Here is a 23,622-nt window from a genome sequence, read left to right as displayed (position 1 = left end):
ATCCAACCTGGGCTATTCAATGACATCTCAATTCGACTTTTAAAAAAGTCGAATTGAGATGCGGGAGGGAAGACGGGGGAGAGCAGTGCTACAGCAGCGGCTATATAGCCGCTGCTGTAGCGCTGCTCTCCCCCGTCTCCCCCCCCCCCCCCCCATTCACTCTGCCTCTCCATCCTCTCTCGGTCCCTGCATCACAGCCGCCGCTCACGGCAGCGTCCACCCGAGCTCCAGCAAGCGGCGGCTGTGACATCCTTCGGCGCTGCTCTCCCCGTCCCCGGTGCGACTCTCCCCGTCTCCGGCGCTGCTCTCCCCATCTCACTTCGACTTTTTTTAAAGTCGAATGTAGATTATCGAAAAGGGGGCCAAAACCTGTCGGTTTTGGCCCCGTTTTCGACACAAGCACGCGGATCGGCAGCTATTCCGCTGATCCACGTGATTTGGGGTTAAAATTTGGGGTTAGATTGAATAGGTCGGAACCCCTTCCGACCTAAAAAAGTTGAAAAACTGCCGTCTTTTCGACAGACGGCAGCTTTTGACAGCAATCGAATATACCCCTAAATATTTCCCTTTGCTTCCTAATAATTATATACAGATTTACCATGCTATTTATGAAACCCTAATTATGTATAACTTATAACAGAGCTTGGGCTGATACAGAGTTGAACGCAAGCTGGCTATAATGAGAGAATTGTGGCTATTCACCCTAATGCAGAGTTGTACACATGATACATCCCTGCACTGTCCCTATTCATATGCTAGGCTTCAAAGCCATCATTATTATCAGTGCACACTTGCACAAGACATATCCCTGGTATAAGAGATCCCACTGGGAAAATGCGTATCTACGCATGTACACAAATCAGTCAATATGTGTGCAAATACCAAATTAACACCACGTTATGCCCCTTTAGCCGCAATATACGTATCTCATGAGGAGCTGAAGTACAGACTAAAGATCACCAGCTCTCACTCGCCTCTTCTGGTTCGCTGTAACTAACAATTCTAAATTTATTATAGTTACAACTACATTATATGACATTGGGGGTCATTCCGAGTTGTTCGCTCGTTGACGATTTTCGCTATACTGCGATTAGTCGCTTACTGCGCATGCGCAAGGTTTGCAGAGCACATGCGCTTAGTTATTTTACACAAAAGTTAGGTATTTTACTCACGGCATTACGAGGCTTTTTCATCGTTCTGGTGATCGTAGTGTGATTGACAGGAAGTGGGTGTTTCTGGGCGGAAACTGGCCGTTTTCTGGGAGTGTGCGGAAAAACGCTGGCATTTCTGGGAAAAACGCGGGAGTGACTGAAGAAACGGGGGAGTGTCTGGGCGGACGCTGGGTGTGTTTGTGACGTCAAACCAGGAACGAAACTGACTGAACTGATCGCAATGTAGGAGTAAGTCTGGAGCTACTCAGAAACTGCTAAGAAATTTCTATTCGCAATTCTGCTAATCTTTCGTTCGCAACTCTGCTAAGCTAAGATACACTCCCAGAGGGCGGCGGCTTAGCGTGTGCAATGCTGCTAAAAGCAGCTAGCGAGCGAACAACTCGGAATGAGGGCCATTGAGGCCACCTATTTATTTTATTTCCATTTGGATTACTGCAAGAAATCCCGTTGGTTTTTAAAGGGCTACACAATGGAGTGCCTGTATTCCATATTACATGGAAAATGGATTTTTACCAGTCAAGACACTATTCTATCTTGTATATATTATGCTCGATTAAATTATTATATTGTGTACAAATAGGATACTGTGACTACAGCATTTATTGCTAACACTATCACTCTCTCTGCTCTCAATAGGTGTAAGTATACTTGGCTGTAAGTCTGCCATACACCTGGTACAAATAGAACAGACAATAAGCTGACATACATCCAGCTCTACATACACATGTATCTTTTTTGTTGCATATGTCTTTTTCTGTGTATGTTGGATTTTTACATCATTCTTAAGGTGGGTACACACTTAGTGATTTAGGGGGTCATTCCGACCCGTTCGCACGCTGCGGTGCGAACGGGTCTGAAATGCGCATACGCGGCGTGCGCATTGTGCACGCGCAGAAGATAGCGATTGCAGCGGCGACCGCAAGCAGATGGACAGCAAGAGGGCATTCCGGGACGTCAACTTACCATTTGCTGCCGTTTTCGGGGAGTGGTAAGTAAAACGCAGGCATGTCCAGGCGAACGGAGGGCGGAGGTGTGACGTCAAAGCTGACCCCATAATCGCTGGATCCGACGCACAGGGTAAGTATGTCCAGGACTGGTCTTGTTTTGAGTGAAACTTTTTTAGCTTAGCAGGGCTGCACAAGCGAACGCAGCCTTGCTATGCTAAAATACACTCCCCCATAGGCGGAGATTAGTTGATCGCACCAGCAGAAAAAAGTTACTTGGTGCGATCAACTTGAAATGACCCCCATAGTGAACTATATCACTCATTTTCCCCTCTGAGCGATATAGTTTACTATATCTCCCAGTGTGTATGCCATTGCTGACCCTCGATCTCAGCCGTGCATGCAGCTCAATTTGGACTCATCGTCCAATGCTACATGCTCCGGCCAGCCGCGAAGTGACATCACTGTGCGATATCATTAGTGATATCGCACAGTGTATATGCCCGCCGTCGGGCGGCCCGACTCGGGAGGGGAAGCACTAGAGGATGTTGCTCACCACGCACATAGCCTAGTGTGTACCCACCTTTAAGGTACACAGCAAATATATATTCAGAACAAAGCAGCTGATCCAGAAATGAAATTAAGAAATGTATAAATCCATTTTGCGCATTCGCTTTCGATGTCCTACTCATTTCTATGTTTAACTTAAATATGTTGTTGTAATGAGTACAGCCAATAAAGTCATCATCATTATTATCTTGTTATTTTCTTGCTAATCAGTTTTCCATATTTTTACAGGTGTCAATATTATCATATGTAAAAACATAGTTTGCAAATGTATTGTTAGTTAAAAACTCCACTGAAGGAAGCTGGTTTTAACATAATATTTCATTAACATACAGTGTATATTGTAGGAATAGTAATAGCGTCTTAATTAAAAGGGGAAACATAATACAGTATATAGGGGTATATGTAACAGTATATAGTAAATTATTATTATTATCCTTTATTTATATGGCGCCACAAGGGTTCCGCAGCGCCCAATTACAGAGTACATAAACAAATAATCAAAACAGGAAACAGCAACTTACAGTTGAAGGCAATATAGGACAAGTACAGGGTAAATAAACATAGCTACAGCAGCAGACGACACTGAGATAAGTATCAGGTGGCAGAGGACTGCTGGATTTGGTGCAGCTGAAGATTATTACAGTAAGAAAAAGGATAAGCACATGAGGGAAGAGGGCCCTACTCATGAGAGCTTACATTCTAAAGGGATTGCTGATTTAACAATATGCCCATTCTCGTCCAACATCCCACACCTCAAGCAAACTCGGACCCTATTACATATATCTTACAGTCTTTTTAAATGGTAGTTTCCACTTTATTTCTGAAAGATACGATTGCAATTGTGAACACACACCCCAGAAAATGGTACATGTATCTTACCTTCAGGTCGGTACTGTGCTACAATTGTAACGGTCTGTCCTGCCCGTTTGAGCGCTGCAGCAGCTTGTTCATGTGTTGCACTGCGTAGATTCACTCCATTAACCTGTAGCAAAAGAAAATGTTCAACTTTACATACTGATGCACTTTACAGCAATAACAGATTATCCGTATTAATTATGCCCAGGCTACATAAGACACTAGGTGGTTATATGTTTGGGTAGACTGCAGCATCTATCTGTTCAGTATAAAAAGTATGACGCAGTATGGGAAGATCTGGCACAGATATATAGGAGTATGCAGGGTTTTTTTTGTTTTGTTTTTTTAAATGCCTGTAATCAAGTGTGTAATGGGCATGTATTATGAGGGGGTAATTCAATCCGCTGTGATATGTGGCTGCTTACGGTAGTGAGCATTACTGTACTCCAACATTGCACATTTCCTGCGCTCACTTATGGGGTGCTAGGGAAAATGTCCAATGTTAGTGGCTGTGAGCTTCCGGTGTTCAGACTATTTCTTCTTCTGCCATAAAATGTTACGAGTGCAGCACAAACTAAAATCTGGCAACTGTTAGGACAGCAATTAGAGTCAAGTTAGGTTAGGTGGGTGGGCAGCAAGCAATATCAGCAAACACAGTTTGTAAGGCAAAAAGTAACATATACTGAGACTTGCGTTTGCTAATTCACAAACGACTTGTTAACAAAACTATTACAGCGCACATTAATTCATCATGGTCAACATTGTACTTACAGATAGGATGCGGTCGCCACGTCGCAACTCCCCACTAAGGTCTGCTGGTCCCCCAGCAAGAATAAATGATACAAAGATTCCTTCTCCATCCTCTCCACCAACAATGTTAAAGCCCAGCCCTGTGGAGCCTTTGTGTAGAATGATCTTGCGTGGTTCCCTAGGGACACGACGGAAAGACATGTCTAGCACTCAAGTCAGGTGGAAAGGGGAAAGGAAGATGAATGTGGAAAGGTGGGAAATGATAGAATAAGTGAGAATAAAGGAGAGGGAGAACAGAAGAAAGGAAAAAAGCTATGTGGAAAGCAAAGGTCTTGAAGAGATACAAATCAGACATTAACTTCTGATTTAAGTATATGATTATAAGTAAAGCAACAAAACTGAATAGAAAAGCAACGAGTGGCAGACTGAGAAGGATGTTGTAGTCTGCTCTGTATCAACGGCTGGATGAGATGGAAGCTGGGTAGGAAAGTGCTGCACAGCCGGTCTGACTGGTGCTATCAAAGGAAATCACTAATGAAACCTCCTGACAAGTTTCAGGGCAGGAACAACTATGGATTGCAACATAAGGTAACTCATCACATCTCACAGCATCTATCTGCTCCCCAACAAGTACAACTCCTCCAATGGTCACTGCTTCATACTTTATATTCCATTTACCATCCTATCCTTTCATCTACAGATTATTGCCCGTTTTATATATATATATATATATATATATATATATATATATTGAAATATATATATATATATATATATATATAATGTAGGAAAGATTGGCGGCACTCAGGTATACCTGACGAAGATTGAATAAATTGAAACGTATCTATGAGAAGAGTCCGCCAGTGATTCTTATTAAGATAAGTCCGTGAGTGCCGCCAATCCTTCCTACATTGCATGTTCCTACAGTGGATGGCACCCGTCAGATTGAATACTGTTTAGCAGTTGAGTGCAGAGTACCTTGTATTGCTATATATATATATATATATATATATATATATATATATATATATATTTATTCCCATACTGTAGAGCAGCGGAGTATGTCCTCATGTGCAAATGTCTCCAATTCTTCTCATGCTTGGCAACTCCCTCCTACCTCTCTTTGCTGCTCCTTTGTGCCAGTAGCGGACGCTTGTGGGGTGCGGTGTTCAATGGTCTCCGATATGACATAGATGATGAGACGTTGACTGTGAACATGAGTGCTGCTCCCAGATGTACTGCTGCCTCTTTTGTTTCTATCACTTCCTTCTAACTCTCACCTGCACTGGGCCCAGTGATTAGTTACAGGCCCCTATGTTCGCTTCTGTATTGATAACTCCTCTTCCGCCTCGCTTTAATCTTTCACTTTTCACTTGTCCTTAAATCTTCACTAGACCGTGACCTTAGTTCCCTCTGCTTTCACTGCATACAGTACCTCCAGTTATCTATCTTAACCTCATTCTTTCTGACTGCTGCTGCTTCTACCATTCTCTCAAGTTCCAGGAAGCCCGATGCTGTCTCTTGCTGCCCTGTCTGCATCTAACTGGTGTTTAAACACTTATTTGCTCTCCCTCTCTCACTGACACATTCTTTCTCACAAAACAAGTAGGGTGTTGCTAACACCTCTTTTCTTCTGTTTTGTTAATTTAACCTTTTCCTGTAAGTATTCAGGTTTAAAACTGAGCAAATACACAGAGGGTTTGTTAATCCTCAGACACTTCATGTGTGTGCCTGCTTGTCATTTGTAAACTAAGGCATCCTTTTGAGAGTGATTGACAGTGAGGGACAGAGTAGTTCTCTTTGCTGGGTGTTAGACATTTCAAACATTTAGTTACAAGGTTCAGTAGGATAGGTCACATTCCCATCATTCCAAGTGAGCTGAATGTATCTGGGAAAAGCTTTGCGTTGATGACATCATCACTAACACACATGACTACTACAAGCTGCCGTTTTATAATGGGTTGGAATGACAGTTCACTAATTGTCTGTGTCACCTGTGGCTGTAGAGGCACCTCCCTAATTAATCTCATCTGTTTTCCCTCTCTCATACACTCCTTTTTGTCTGCAAAATATTATTTTTTTCCTATAGACAGTTCCCTTTCCCCAGAGTTTTCCAAACCCTACCATTACAGTCCAGGTTTTAAGACTATCTATACTTGGAGAAATTGCGGAGAAATAGGGGAGAAATTGCGGAGAATTAGGACATTTGTATCACATTTTCTGGTCATGTCCTCTTCTTCATACTTTCTGGGCAGAAGTATTTACGCTGATAAATAAAGTGCTATGTCTATCTTTAAGCCCATCCCCAGCTTTAGCTCTCCTACATATGTATCCCCTAGAGGTCTAAGCCCCCCAAAGGTACTTATTGGGACACATTTGTATAGCAGCAAGGGTAACCTTGGCCCAAGCCTGGAAACAAGCGGTAGTCCCTCCTGCTCTAAAAGGGTTTCATAAGGTTCATTTCCACTATATCATGGAAACTGAATGTGTGCCTTATTCTTCCTCTGCTTCCTCTCCCATTATGCGATGGTTCCATTGGCATGAATACGTCAAGGAGGGGGAAGGTTCCGCTCTCATATCACACCCAGGGAAGACATCCCCTTTACAATTTAGTCTGAATGAGAAATCTTCTACTTCTTGAATGCTCCATCTCCCATACTATCCCTTTTGGTTTGTACTGGCGGTTATGTCTATAATGTTATCAATTGCCTTCTCCCTAAAGGTAAAACCCTATCGAACTAGCCCTTCACATTTTCATCTGTTAATATGGCTAGAATACCTGAATACCTGCTTAGTGCTATGTTAACTGTCTCAAATGTATGTTGCATTTCATTGACGTGTACATCCCTCCCCACCCTGTTTTTTTTCTTCTGTACCCCCCCCCCTTTTTTCTTTTTGCATTTACTATAAAATCCAATAAAAATTATTGATGTTAAAAAAAGACTATCTATACTTGAGTCCAGATAGTTACATAAAATTGACTAAGGTACTAATTAAGTCATCTGTGCACAAACATGGATATCCTTGAACCCTGGACTGTAAAAGCGGAGTTTGGGGAACTCTGCTTTATCCCCTTCAGTTTTCACTCCCTCACCTCCAACCCTATTGCATATTTTGCATGATGAGTCAGACTGCAGATATTTTTATCCCTCTGTGCCTAGTAACCAGTCTTTAATATTTGCTATATTCCTGTTTGATAGTAAGTTACACACTGAACCGACGATTGCCATTAGTCTGTAAATGTTAAAAATTGATGTCATCAATAATATAACTAACACCTCTATACTGTGTACATACAATAGCGGGGAATACATAGGATATCCCGGCAGACGGGATGCCGGCTGTCACTATACCGACAGCCTCTTCCTCTCTGCTGGATTTCCAACAGCGAGTCCCCTCACAGGCTCGCCATGCTTCGGGCCTGAAGGCTCGCTTCGCTTGCCACAGGTTACATTCCCACTCAGATGGTGGCGTGGACCCACCAACCGAGTGGGAATACCTGGTGGACCCACTAACCGAGTTTGTCCGGATTCCAGCCGGCGGAATTACACCAGCTGTCGGGATTCCAGCGTCGGTCTCCTAAATGCCAGTATCCCGATATATATATTAACTGCATCCCAATAGCGGTATAGGGTTGTAAGTAACTTTTAAAACCTCAATCTAATTTGCCTCTGAACCAAAGTTGCACAACATATGGATGGGACCAGAACTGGGTTCCCATAATCTGTTTTTTTGGATTGCCCTGATTGTCAGATGTGCTAAACAATGTGCTGGGAAATTTCTCTTTTGGGGTTCCAGAAAAATAGCACAGTGAACCTTAGTGTCCCGAAACAATGGCATACTGACCTTTAGGCAACTAAAACAATTGTAAACTGACCCTTGGTGAACCAAAACAATAGCACACTGACCCTTGGTCACCTGAAATAATGCACGCTGATCGTTGGTCTTTCGAAATAATGGCACACAGACCCTTGGTCACTTGAAACAATGGCACACAGACCTTTAGTCATCTGAAACAATGGCACACATGCCCTTAGTCAGCCAAGACAATAGCACACAGAGACTTGGGCACCCGAAACAATGGCAAAATGACCCTTGATCTCTCAAAATAATGGCACACTGACCGTTGGTTACCCGAAGCAATAGCACACAGACCCTTGGACTTCTAACAACAATGGCACACAGACCTTATGGTGTCTTCAAACAATGCACTGACCCCTGATCTCTGTGTTGCTTTAATTGATGTTTTGTTGATCATACAGTATATAAATTAGTATTAGGAAAGAAATGAAGCTCTTATGTAAAAGGTTATAAACCAGCCATTGAAAATGTTGACAACTATTGGTGGAGTTACATTAATTTCCAAAACATTTAGTATATTGTAAAACAATTTAAGCAGTTTTTCTGTGTTATGGTGTGTACATACGGTGAGATTTTTTCTTACGATTTTGACTATATAGTCAAAATCGTAAGAAAAGTTAGTGCAGATCGCAATGTGAAAGTCACCTTGCGATCCCGATTCGATGCCGATGCACAATTGGCATCGCAAGAATAGATAGACTGTGCAGGCAAGTCAATTTTGACTATCTCTATAGAAGAGATAGTCAAAATTGACACTTAGCCAAAATCGCACATAGTCAGTATCGCAAGTACATAATGAGTGTGCTTGCGATACTGACTATGTGCCGACCTAGCCCCTGTCGCATAGTGAGAATCGGGCATAGCCCGAATCTCACCGTGTGTATTGGCCATTAGAAAAACCTGTTTGTTATTCTTCTATGTTTGCGTTAATCAGATATTAAACTCCCGGTATTCACCTTTGTAACTAAAGGTTTGTAAAACAGGTTTAACCGGACTTAGTCATGATATAGTATAGAACATCAAAATATCTTAACAAAGGCTTCTTCTATAGTCTTCCTTCAGGTTAAATGAGACACTCTAATTGCATAGTGTAGCTCTAACCTTCTTTTTCACATTTGGAGTTGAGTAATTCAATATAGAGATGAAAAGTATAGCATCATTACCAGGAATGCTCCTAGGAAGGGGTAGCCAGGTAAGGCAGACAGTTCTCAGCCATAGCAAAACTTGTCTGTAAAGTTAGTGTATTTATCAAACATATATATATATATATATATATATATATATATATATATACACACAATGTCCAGATAAAGGTGCACATTCACAAGTATACCCATTTTCACAGTATGCATGTATTGTATTATTCATTTTTTATTACATTATTTATATTGCGCCTATTAAATACAAAATAGATTTTATATATATATATATATATATATATATATATATATTATTATTATTATTTTTTTTAAATACTACATTTAACACATCAGTAGCCGCCCCAGTGGTGCTTACAATCTATGGCCCACATTTATCAAGCCTTGGAGAGTGCTAAGTTGCACGTTGATAAAGTACCAACCAATTAGCTCCTAACTATAATTTTTCAAACACAGCCTATAACATGACAGTTAGGAGCTAATTGGTTGGTACTTTATCACCGTGCAATTTATCAAGGCTTGATAAATCTGGGCCTATATTCCCTATCACATGATCACACATGGGTAAATTCTAAGCATACTAACAAAATGCATTGCAGGAAATTAACCCTGATTCCAGTGTATATATACAACAATCTGAAGCTGGAACTGTGCCTTATTAATATTAGTGATGAGCGGATTCGGTTTTACTCGGTTTTACTCGGTTCTCAAAACGGCATCTTATTGGCTCACGGATGTCACGTGTTTTGGATAGCCAATAAGATGCCGTTTTGAGAACCGAGTAAAACCGAGTAAAACCGAACCTCGCTCATCACTAATTAATATATGATTAATTGGATCCATTTGTTATTGTCCGTGGCCACAAATTCAGATATTAGGTACCTTGTTTTCAACTGTGATCTCGGTCCTGCGTTACCCACATTTATATGTGATGTTTTATATATTTTAGATTCTATATATGATTTAATAAATCAATATTTTGTTAATTCAGCAGCTGTGTTCATCTCCCTTATTTTTCATTGTCTAGTTACCATGTATATATAGGTTTCAGGACCTATTGTTGTAGTGGCAGCAGTATTTAACTGCACCATATAAAAATCAAATTTATTGCTATTTAATATTATATTTACATATAGCGGCCATGTTTTTTCTTTTTATTGCAATTAAGCTATCAGTTTATTTTTGAAGTGTGGGTGGAAGCCTACACAAACATGGGGAGTACATACTACCTGCACAAGGTGCCCTGGTTGGCCATTGGATAGGCTTACCATACTAGCCCTTTAAACTGGGACACTCATGGATAATACAGGTTCTGTGCCTGACTGACTTCTAGTCTGCATTTCACCTGTTTTAATCAGCCACAGAACCTGTTTAATTCATGAGTGTCCCGGTTTATAGGGATAGTATGGAAAGTCTGCCACTGGATATGTTGTTATTAGTCTCCAGCTGTCTTTTGCATTTTCTCTATCCCATTACTGTATAAAGCTAATGGGAAATAAATAAATAAATAAGTAATAATATTCTGTATAGAGAAAGGTTGGGAATGGGATCCCCACAGCCAGGATGCCGACATCGGCACTCTGGCTGCCTGAAATCCTGACAGAAGTGCTGGAGCTAAGTAACCCTAATCCTAACCCCCCCTCCCCCCGCAGCCTAACCCTAACCCCCTGGCATACATACATTTGGGATTCCAGCTGTTGGGATTCCAGTGTCAGCATTCTGGCCCTGGTATTCTGACTGCCGGGACCTCATATATCGACTACATCCACTGAGAAAAGTCGTGCTGTGCAGTTGATCAATAACAAAAACACAATCAAGCACAAGTCTTACAATTCTGTGATGATCCCAGATGCAGTTGGACCTATAATCCAATTTAAGAGCATCATTATACTGGGAAGACTGGACATATTGGTAACCATGGATTGTACTCAGCAACCCAAACATATCATTGACGCCCTGGTAACTGTGTTTCATGTTAAAAGTGCAATGAAAATCCTTTGCACAGTGATTAGCATTGCTATGCTACAGTAATAGAGGCTAATTTTTGATACAAACTCAGGTCCTATATGTGTGGAGGTTGCATATATTCCATTATTAGGTGGGGTTCTATTAATTTTCCTCCCACAGTCTAACGGATGCTGGTAGGTTAAATGGCTGATAGCCATTTAACCTAGCCTTTGATGGAATCACTACAAAATTAATTGGAGTTAATAAAACAAGCACTTAACTTATAAAGGCACCTAAGATGTCTACCTCTATGTAGAACTTTTGACCCTTACAACCTTTTGGACCTGTCGACCTTACCCACTGACGACGTTTCATTTTGATCTATTATACCACACTTCAAATAGAACTCAATATCCTAAAGAATGTGATGCACTACAATATCTGCTCAATGAGGTTACCACCTAATGGTGCCTCATTATAGTACCACAGTGAAGACTGGATGAGAGAAGACAGGAGTTGAGGACTTTCTTTCTTTATCATATGATCGTGGGAAAGGAAATGACCAGAAATAAATGGAATGGGAACAGGGAAGAGGAAGAGTGAGATGACTGCATGAGGGTCTACCAAATGATGGCCAATCAGATATGTTCAGTACAGCCGTTCCGTTTACCCCTTCCTTGATCCCCAACTCCTCCCTTTTGTATTGCACTGAAATATTAATAAAATTTACTTAAAAAAATGGTTGATTGCTGTAATATGAAAAAAAACAGCATTTAATTTACATACTGTAGCTGATGTTACACTGATCATATTTCTTGTCAATAATGTTCATATATTTGTGGAGCAACTCTTAAGTTACACTGCCTTCCCAAAAGAAACTTTGAGGTGAAAATCATAGTGATCCGCTCAATTGATATCTGTTAGTGGGAATAAGTTCTAATATTTGCTATTGGGAATAACTAATGCTAATCAGGATCTATAAGGGTAGGAAGCCAGCGGTTACCTCACAACATTTGTGATGCTGAACAGCAGAATTACATACCTGGTCAGACAGGTCATACCAGGGTAGGATGTGGGTGGCACAGTCTGGCTTCCTATCTCTACCTTATGTTTAGCATTTCTCTAAAACGTATAAAATACGTATTGTCTCTGTCTTTTTAAAGTCTGTATTGTACGACAGGTGTCTTCATATTTTTAAATCAATATAGTAAGTGGGTTGTAATTTTGTCCATGCATTATATGCTGTGCCTTGAGTTCTGCACAAAAGCATCTTTCAAGGATCCTTCTTTAGAAAACCATGGACCTAATTCTGAGTTGATCGCAGCAGCAAATTTGTTAGCAGTTGGGCAAAACCATGTGCACTGCAGGGGGGACAGATATAACATGTGCAGAGAGAGTTAGATTTGGGTGAGGTGTATGCAAACTGAAATCTAAATTGCAGTGTAAAAATAAAGCAACCAGTATTTACCCTGCACAGAAACAAAATTACCAACCCAAATCTAACTCTCTCTGCAAATGTTATATCTGCTCCCCCTGCAGTGCACATGGTTTTGCCCAATTGCTATCAAACTTGCTGCTGCGATCAACTCAGAATTACCCCCCATATGTGACACTTTTAATAGTCCCCAATCCCCTGTCAGCTGGGTCTGGGAATTTGGAATATTAAACATGTTTAAAAATCCCGATTCCGAGAAGATAATAAGCCAATTCAATCCAAGTGGGAGACAGAACTTCAAATTTCCCTAACAGATGAGGATTGGTCCACATTATTTCCAAATATCTTTAAGATGTCCAACTGTACAGTATCAATCATTCCGAAATTATGTTTAATTAATAAATGGTCTTTATCATACTCCAGATAAATTGCATAGAATATGTCCTGAGATCTCTAAATATTGCTGGAGAAATTGTGGACTAGAGGGCACCTTGGTCCATACCTTCTGGTCTTGCCCAATAATGAAATCTTTATGGACGGAAGTTTTTCACTTGATTACTAAGGTTACTGCGTAGGTTCTTCCTCAACTCCCTTAAATTGCCCTTTTACACTATTTCCACCTAACAGTACAAGCCCATAATATATATGTGTTATAGGACATATTCTCATATCTACAAGGGCGACTATAACCCAATATTGGGAAAGGTCAGATCCCCCACTTTGCTGAAAATAATATCCAGTGTACAAAGAAGCTCTGACATGGAAACACTTGGGTTTACATACTCATCTGCCTTATCTCCATTGACTAAGTGGAGCCCTTGGTTTGTCTTTTATGCTGCTTATATTGCCGAGATCAATCCTTCTGTTAATAAATACATTTTTGCTGTTCTCTTTCTAATTCAGTTTTATATGTTTGTATATTTCCTCTAAAAGTTTATTAATTCTCAGTAAGGCGTAAAAACTATGTTATCATATTTATGCTTTTCTATGGTATATATTACTAATATTGGTTTTTTTCTATTTTCCCCTTTTGTCCTTTTTTGTCTGTATGTGTTATATTGTATATCATGCGTCGTATTCTGTGTAATTCCAGCTACAGTATCATTGTGAATATAGTTACATATGTTTTGTACTGTCAAAATTTCCTTTTCTTTCTCTTCAATAAAAATGATTTGAGTTAAAAAACGGTCAGGATCAGCAAATCAGTCAATTTTAACATGGTTACTATACCCGAAGGATTGCCGATCATTGCTGGCCACCAATCCAGCTGGCGGATCAACGTATCCAGCAGGGTTGGGAAATAGCCTCATAGATGTATGGCCTTAAGACTAATTAGCACTACAGATCACAGTCCCCATTATTCTAATTGAGTACTATGCTCTGACCCCTATGGGGTGTATTCAATAATTGTCGGAAACTGTCAGAAAGACGGCAGCTTCCGACAGGTTTAGGTTGAAAGGGGTTTCCGACCTATTCAATGCCTGCTGATTTTTTCCGACAAGTCAGGAATTCCCGTCTTGTCAGAATCCACGTTGGCTGTCGGAAGCGCGGCCAAACCTGACAGGTTTTAGCCCCATTTCCGAAAATGTCAATCCGACTTTAAAGAAAGTCGGATTGTCATTGTCGGGAACAGGCCAAACCTGTCGGGTTTGGCCCGGAATTGAATACGGACCTGTCGGATCCTTTCCATTGGAAAAAATCCGACAGGTATTGAATATACCCCTATGTATCAAACTCTAAAAGCATATATTTTTTTTAACAGTTTGGCCACATTGGTTAACACCGTCCTCAGGTAGCATTAACCACTTTATGCCTATAGCTGCATTTTCTTATGATCCAAAATGTGAAAGACTCTTCCACTATGCCTGGGATGTAACTCACAGGAACAGAGGTTCTTACAACTGCTATCCCTGGAAGATCATTTTAGTACATATCTGTGATACTTTAGTTAAATATGAAAAAATCAATCATGATAAGGACTGATAATAATTGCGGCACTGCTGAGATTATTAATACATAGGCCCCAAGTTCTAAGCAACCGCTGTTTTATCCGTCAGCACACTACAGTGCATCAGGGATGCATGAGAGCTGCATGGAGACACAGGTTTGTTAAATTGTTCTTATGCAGGCTTGGCGCTGAGTATCATTGCTGGAATGGCAGGATATGTATAGACAAAACCATAATTATCATTCTGGGACGTTACAATAAATAATTGTACAATAAATAATTGTATGTAGTATGTTTATGTTTTGTATTGTAAAGATTACAATGTCCTGACTGTCTATAGCTTGGTAAACCAGAGAAAAAATAAACTCGTTTTTTGGGGGGCACTCATTAACAAAATATTATGTAAAATATAACTTTTATTTCTTATTATTAAAATACTATACCACAACCAAGACAAGACAAGGACATAGACATATATACATAAATGACCAAACAAAACCACACCTAAATTTCCGTGTGGAATAACATCACATTGGAAGATAAACGTAATTAATTCATAGCTGATGGTATCGATACTGAAAGTTATCAAGACAATAAGCAGCTCACCAACCCACAATTTGATATAGTCTGTGGGGTAGTGTGGCTAGCTAAGTGTAAATCAAAAAATGATATCAGTATACACAAATCAACTGTCAGTACCTTAGCCAATTATAATTAATACAAATGTTGTGAAATATATGTCACAACTGCAATAGTATTATAAATGTATCACCAGACTTTGCGGTACAACAAATATCCCAGTCAATTGAGTGATGTATTATCTCTTATAAAGGTAGTAGCGATATAATATGATATTATTCAATATATAGGATATTAATATCCACAGTACAGGTAAAACTTGATACAAAACATAGTCTTAGTGCAAATACTATAAATCTTCCCAGTGCAGTGTACCAGTATGCATGCTGCTAGGATTATTAATTTTTCTGGCCAAAGTATCCAGTATATGGAACACCCTAATCCATATCTCAGGTACTAGAGAACTGTTGCAAATAATCAATAACAATCAAAACCTCTGAACAGACTCAGGCAGCAATGTATCTATTGACTCCTCATATGTAATCATTTAGAGGATAAATGAAACAAAGTAATTGTTGCCTGGGTCTGGGAATATAGAGAATCTCATTAGCTGAGAATGTATTAAATTTCATAAAAAGAGAAAGAAAAGAGGCACACCTAGCATTGGTGCAGTGGGGCAGCTGCTGTTCACTGTGTGCCAAGCATTTATACAGTGAATGAGTGTGCCCCATCTCCATCGAAGGGTTGGAAACAGGTAGAATGCTTCTGCTATTGAAAAGATAACCCCGGACACCCTGATGTATCAGCGCAGGGGGCCCTATGAGTTCTCATTAACAATGAGAGAGCATTGTAACAGAGGTAGAAAAATGAAGTAAAAAAATATAGTACAGGTTGAGTATCCCTTATCCAAAATGCTTGGGACCAGAGGTATTTTGGCTATCGGATTTTTCCGTATTTTGGAATAATTGCATACCATAATGAGATATCATGGTGATGGGACCTAAATCTAAGCACAGAATGCATTTATGTTACATATACACCTTATACACACAGCCTGAAGGTCATTTTAGCCAATATTTTTTATAACTTTGTGCATCAAACAAAGGGTGTGTACATTCGCACAATTCATTTATGTTTCATATACACCTTATATACACAGCCTGAAGGTCATTTAATACAATATTATTAATAACTTTGTGTATTAAACAAAGTTTGTGTACATAGAGCCATCAGAAAACAAAGGTTTCACTATCTCACTCTCACTCAAAAAAGTCCGTATTTCGGAATATTTGGATATGGGATACTCAACCTGTATCAGTAAAGTATGTGTAGTGCACCAGTTTCTTAGAGGATGTAAGCTGCTTCCCTGCATATGTTAGTACGTTGATGCAAGGTGAGCGTTACCCCCCTTCCGCCCTATAGTGCCTGGAAAAAAGAGTAGTAAAGTGACAGTGCTGGGACCCTAATGGTAGCAAAGGTCCTGATGCCAATAGGTATTGCAGGATCCGTTTACTCACCATGCGGTCCTGCTGATTGTCACTTGAAAAGGAAAGGTACCTGAGAGTGGTTATAAAATAAATTCCCCGAAGGGAGGGGAAGCAGAAAAAGAAATCAGGTACAATTTAAGGTGCACTCAAACCAACCAGCAAGTTTTACTGTATTATTTTCAAAAAGTGTATGTCTACACTGCAATGTCAAATAAAGGCTCAAATGCCCATTAACTAAGATTAGTACTGAGAATTATTATTGTTTGAGGGACTGAGACATGTCCTTTATTAATAATAGAGCGAAATATTAAAATCTAACAAAAAATAAAAAGTTTGTGACAGAAATTAACAAATTGTGAATAAAGATTTAAAAAAACGCTGATGCGTCATACCCTTAATATATGTCCTTAAGAATTATTCCAAATGTACATGAATGTGGATGTATTTATGCAGCACTGTATCGGTGCTAATTATAATAGAGATCTGTACTTCATGTAGTAACTGGGGCTTAAATCATATGCCACAGAGGGAGATATATTATTTGGCTGTTTGAATCACAAGTTGTTACAGTACATTGCAACAGTGGTGAGTAGAATGTTACTTACTGTAGTGTTGTGATTGAAACTAGAAGAAACACTGTTGCTAAATATATGATTCACGCATTTAGATACAAATCACCATGTGGTAGAGAGAGCTAATAAGGGAAATATCTGGCTACAATAGCATTTGTAAAGTAGTGTGCAAATACATCAATGGATATCCTATATATAGTATCAATCTTGGGTAATATGCCACCTTATTACACTGTATTGAAATATGATTATTTAATAAATCACAACAGCATAGGATATCTATAAATCCTGTTAACGATATAAAGAGGGTAGATTAGTATTTACTGTATCATGTAGATGCACAATGATTGATAATTATGCCGCACTAGATTAGATTGTATCAAATCCGTGTCTCACAATAGCACTGTCTGTACATTCTCAGTGCTTATGATATATCGTTCTTCAAAGATCTTTTAATGTGCAAAAATGCCCTATAAATATATAGGGTACATGCAACCCACTTATTTATGCATGGCCTATATATATAGGTCTGTGATGTATAACACAAATCAGCAGTGATTATGTCCCGTACTGTATGATATTATATTGTGCCTATACAGGACATATAAACTGCCATTGACGATCACTGATCGTGTTTAAATGTGCACATTCCTATAACACTAATGTGCACATTCATGTACATTTGGAATAATTCTTAAGGACATATATTAAGGGTATGACACATCAGCGTTGTTTTTAATCTTTATTCACAATTTGTTAATTTCTGTCACAAACTTTTTCTTTTTTGTTAGATTTTAATATTTCGCTCTATTATTAATAAAGGACATGTCTCAGTCCCTCAAACAATAATAATTCTCAGTACTAATCTTAGTTAATGGGCATTTGAGCCTTTATTTGACATTGCAGTGTGGACATACACTTTTTGAAAATAATACAGTAAAACTTGCTGGTTGGGTTGAGTGCACCTTAAATTGTACCTGGTTTCTTTTTCTCCTTCCCCTCCCTTCGGGGAATTGATTTTATATCCTAGTTTAAACCAGTTGGTAGCACCTTATGAGCCTTTATCCCTATGTCTCATATATACACATGAGATTTTATAATAAGGGTTGAAATACACATCATGTAAGGCACCCCAACCTTGTAACATAAACTGAATTAATTTATCTTGGTGCGGGTTACTTTTCTGATTTGATGTGAGCTTTATGCTTGACCAATATCAGATAAAAATATTTTGACCCGAGAGTGGTTATTGGATATTAGAGTGTGCGGCTCAGGGTACACTGCGCTGGGTGTGCGGTGTCCCGTCTGGCTTGTGAGCGGGCGCCCGCCTCAGACAGCTGTTTCGCTATTCTAGCTTCCTCAGTGGTCTCACTGTTTGTTTCATTTATCCTCTAAATGATTACATATGAGGAGTCAATAGATACATTGCTGCCTGAGTCTGTTCAGAGGTTTTGATTGTAACTGATTATTTGCAACAATTCTCTAGTACCTGAGATATGGATTAGGGTGTTCCATATACTGGATACTTTAGCCAGAAAATAGGATTTTAATACCTACCGGTAAATCCTTTTCTATGAGTCCGTAGAGGATGTTGGGGACACCAAAAGAACCATGGGGTATAGACGGGATCCGCAGGAGACATGGGCACTTTAAGACTTTCAAAGGGGCGTGACCTGGCTCCTCCCTCTATATCCCTCCCCAGACTCAGTTTGGAACTGTGCCCGGAGAGACAGACATTCCAAGGAAAGGAATTAACAAACAAGGTGAGCATTATACCAGCTCACGCCATAAACATGCCCAATAACATGGCATTCAACTGAACACATGTTAACGGACATGAACAAAATTCAGCAACAAGCTGAAGAAACCATAACACAACCTGTGTGTAACCAGAACTAAACTGCAGATACGGGCGCCCAACAACCTCTACGGACTCATAGAAAAGGATTTACCGGTAGGTTTTAAAATCCTATTTTCTATTTCGTCCTAGAGGATGTTGGGGACACCAAAAGAACCATGGGGTTTATACCAAAGCTCTATAGCGGGTGCGGATGACTCTGCAGCACCGATTGACCAAACTTAAGGTCCTCATCGGCCAAGGTATCAAACTTGTAAAATTTAGCAAATGTGTTTGACCCCGACCAAGTAGCAGCTCGGCAAAGTTTCAATGCCGAGACACCCCGGGCAGCCGCCCAGGACGAGCCCACCTTCCTAGTGGAATGGGCCTTCACCGATTTCGGCAACGGCAAACCTGCCGTGGAATGAGCCTGCTGAATCGTTTGACATATCCAGCGGGCAATGGTCTGCTTGGAAGCAGGACACCCAATCTTATTGGGAGCATACAGGATAAACAGAGACTCTGATTTCCTAACTGGAGCCGTTCTGGCGACATAAATTTTCAAAGCTCTGACCACATCTAGAGACTTTTCCTCAGCCAAAGCGCCAGTAGCCACTGGCACCACAATAGGTTGGTTAATATGAAAAGAGGAAACCACCTTTGGCAGAAATTGTTGCCGAGTTCTGAACTCTGCTCTATCTTCATGGAAGATCAAATAAGGGCTCTTGTGAGACAAGGCCGCTAACTCAGACATCCACCTTGCGGATGCCAATGCCAACAAAATGACAACCTTCCAAGTGAGGAATTTCAATTCCACTTCACGTAACGGTTCAAACCAATGTGATTGAAGGAATGTCAATACCACATTTAGGTCCCAAGGTGCCACAGGGGGCACAAAGGGAGGTTGTATGTGCAGGACCAATTTTACGAAGGTCTGCACCTCAGGAAGTGAGGCAATAGTTTCTGAAAGAAAATTGACAAGGCAGAAATCGGCACCTTAATGGAGCCTAATTTAAGGCCCGCATCCACTCCATTTTATAGAAAAAGGAGAAACCATCCAAGGTCAAACTTCTCCACAGGAGCTTTCTTGGACTCGCACCAGGAAACATATTTCCTCCAAACACGGTGATAGTGCTTTGACGTCACACCCTTCCTATCAAGAATAAGGGTAGGGATGACTTCACTGGGAATACCCTTTCGGCCTAAAATCTGGCGTTCAACCGCCATGCCGTCAAACGTAGCCGCTGTAAGTCCTGATAGACGAACGTCCCCTGTCGTAGCAGATCCTCGCGAAGGGGAAGAGGCCAGGGATCTTCGACCAGTAACGCCTGAAGATCCGGGTCCCAAATTCTACTTGGCCAGTCTGGAACTACAAGGAGCGCTGGAACCTTTGTTTTTCTTAGAATTCTCAGAACCTTTGGGATGAGAGGAAGCGGAGGGAAAATGTACACCGACGGAAACACCCAAGGTGACGTCAGTGCATCCACTGCCGCCGCCTGAGGGTCCCTGGACCTGGAACAATACTTCAGAAGTTTTCTGAAGCGAGACGCCATCATGTCTATGTGGGGAACCCCCCAAAGACTTGTCACTAGTGTGAAGACCTCTTGATGGAGCCTCCACTCTCCTGGATGTAGATCGTGTCTGCTGAGGAAGTCTGCTTCCCAGTTGTCCACCCCCGGAAGGAATATTGCTGACAGAGCGCTTGTATGTGTCTCTGCCCATCGGAGAATCTTTGTGGCCTCTGCCATGGCTGTCCTGCTCTTTGTGCCGCCTTGGCGGTTTATGTATGCTACTGCTGTCACATTGTCCGATTGGATCAGGACAGACCGGTTTCAAAAAAGATGCTCCGCTTGCAGAAGGCCGTTGTAAATGGCCCTTAGCTCCAGAACGTTTATGTGAAGATGAGTCTCTGGACCTGACCATCTTCCTTGGAAGGTCACCCCTTGTGTGACTGCTCCCCAACCTCGGAGACTTGCATCCGTGGTCACTAGGATCCAGTCCTGGATCCCGAACCTGCGTCCCTCTAAGACAGGGGTGGGGAACCTCAGGCCCAAGGGCCGTATAAGGCCCTCAAAGCCACTTGATCCGGCCCGGCCAGGCTCACCTAAATGAGAGGAGATGCTGAGTGCCCATTGAGATTTTACCACCAGCGGGCGCCCGGCTCCTCAGCAGCAGCCAGACGCAGGAGCTCACTCCTGAGCTCCAGCTTCTGGCTCAGGCAGTGTACATGTGTGGCTGTGCGGCGCTATGGGAGAGACGTCATGACATCTCTCCCATAGTTCCGAGGAGAGGGAGGGCAGCGGTCCGAAAACAGCAGGAGCAGGGCTGGTGAGCATTGTGGGGTTTTTTTTTTACTTTCAATGTGTGTGTGTGTGTGTGTGTGTGTGTGTGTGTGTGTGTGTGTGTGTGTGTGTGTGTGTGTGTGTGTGTGCGTGTGTGTATGTATGTGTATGTAAGCGGCGCTACTAGGGGGCATAACTACATGGGGCATAACAACTGACGGGGCATATCTAATGGGCCAAAACAACTGACAGTGGGCATATCTAATGGGGCATAACAACTGACTGGGGGGAAATCTAATCGGGCATAACAAGTGACTGGGGGCATAACTACTGACTGGGGGCAGGCTAATTTTTAAGTTGATAATTTTTGTATGGCCCCCGAAGGATTTTAGAAATATCCAAATGGCCCTTGGTAGAAAAAAGGTTCCCCACCCCTGCTCTAAGAGGTGAGAGCTGTGGAGCCACCACAGGAGTGAGATTCTGGTGTTGGGAGATAGAATTATTCTCCGGTGCATATGAAGGTGGGATCCGGACCACTTGTCCAACAGGTCCCACTGAAACACTCTGGCATGGAACCTCCCAAACTGGAGGGCTTCGTATGCCGCTACCATCTTCCCCAGCAACCGAATGCATTGATGAATGGAGACTGTTTTTGGTTTCAGAATGAGTTTTACCAAACTCTGAATTTACAGAGCTTTCTCCATAGGAAGGAACACTCTCTGCTGGACTGTGTCCAGAATCATACCTAAAAACGCCAACCGGGTTGTTGGGATTAACTGTGATTCCGTCAAGTTTAAGATCCAGCCGTGCTGTTGCAGAATCGATAGGGACAGTGCAATGTCCTGTACCAACTTGTCTTTGGATCTCGCCTTTATCAGGAGATCGTCCAAGTATGGGATAATTGTAACTCCTCGCTTGCGGAGGAGAACCATCATCTCTACCATGACTTTTGTGAAAATCCTCGGAGCCATTGACAGGCCAAACGGCAACGTCTGAAACTGGTAATGAGTATCCTGGATTGCAAACCTGAGGTACCTTTGATGAGGGGGATAGATGGGGACATGAAGGTATGCATCCTTTATGTCCAATGATACCATGAATTCCCCCTCCTCCAGACTGGAGACCACCGCTCTGAGAGACTCCATCTTGAATTTGAATTTCTTCAGGAATTTTTTTTAAAGAGATTTCAGGTTGAGGATTGGTCTTACCGAGCCATCCGGCTTTGGTACCACAAACAGGCTTGAATAAAAACCCTCCCCTTGCTGTGCCAGGGGAACCGGGACCACAACCTGATTTTCACACAATTTTTGTATTGCTCCACAGACTAGAACTCTGTCTGGAAGCGAAGCTGGTAAGGTTGATTTGAAAAAACGGCGAGGGGGAACGTCTTGAAACTCCAGTTTGTACCCTTGGGTCACAATTTGCAACACCCAAGGGTCTAGGTTTGAACGAACCCAGACCTGACTGAAGAGCTTTAGACGTGCCCCCACCGGTGCGGTCTCCTGTAGGGAAGACCTGGCGTCATGCGGTGGATTTGGCAGAAGCCGGGGAGGACTTCTGCTCCTGGGAACCCGAGGAGGCGGGTGTTCTCTTGCCCCTTCCTCTACCTCTGGTAGCAAGGAAGAAATTTCCTCTGCCTCTTTTATACTTGTTGGGCCGAAAGGACTGCATTTGATAGTGTGGTTTCTTTTGTTGCGCAGGAAAATAAGGTAAATAGGTTGACTAACCCGCGGTGGCCGCCGATACCAAATCAGTAAGGCCATCACCAAAAAGTTCACCTCCTTTAAATGGAAGGGACTCCATATTTTTCTTGGAATCGGCGTCAGCATTCCACTGGTGAGTCCAAAGCGCTCACCTAGCCGCAACTGACATAGCATTAGCCTTAGCACACAGGAGGCCAGCATCTCTTGCAGCCTCTTTCAAGTACGCAGCCGTGTCCCTGATATAACCAACCGTCACTAGGATGCTATCCCTATCAAGATTATCCAAATCAGAAGACAAACTTTCAGCCCATTTTTCAATAGCGCTACTTACCCATGCTGACGCAATAAGAGGCCTAAGCTGCGTCCCCGTGGTTGTAAAAATAGCTTTCAAAGTAGTCTCCTGTTTACGATCAGCCGGCTCCTTAAGGGTCGTCGACTGAGCCGCAGGGAGGGCTGCCTGTTTAGACAAGCGCACTAGGGCCTTGTCAACTGTGGGTGGTGTTTCCCACTTTTCCCTATCAGC

The 23,622-nt window shown here is 41.6% G+C and overlaps 1 protein-coding gene across 10 annotated transcripts in view; it reads right to left on the bottom strand.

Annotated features, from left to right (window-relative positions):
* DLG3 (discs large MAGUK scaffold protein 3) overlaps positions 1-23,622 on the bottom strand; it is a 699,019-nt gene that overhangs the window by 303,272 nt on the left and 372,125 nt on the right. For all 10 annotated transcript variants that reach the window (XR_010183050.1, XM_063937118.1, XM_063937111.1 and 7 more), the window contains 2 exons: positions 4,313-4,469; positions 3,566-3,668 (listed from right to left, as the gene is read on the bottom strand). Coding sequence is in view for 9 of the 10 variants with exons in the window: in XM_063937118.1 (XP_063793188.1) it covers positions 3,566-3,668; positions 4,313-4,469 (260 nt within the window). In the remaining variant the exon portion in view is untranslated. The remainder of the gene's footprint in view (positions 1-3,565; positions 3,669-4,312; positions 4,470-23,622) is intronic.

This window comes from Pseudophryne corroboree, chromosome 8 (genome assembly GCF_028390025.1).
Source record: "Pseudophryne corroboree isolate aPseCor3 chromosome 8, aPseCor3.hap2, whole genome shotgun sequence".
Taxonomy (NCBI): Eukaryota; Metazoa; Chordata; class Amphibia; order Anura; family Myobatrachidae; genus Pseudophryne; species Pseudophryne corroboree.
This window is presented reverse-complemented; position numbering and strand designations above follow the sequence as displayed.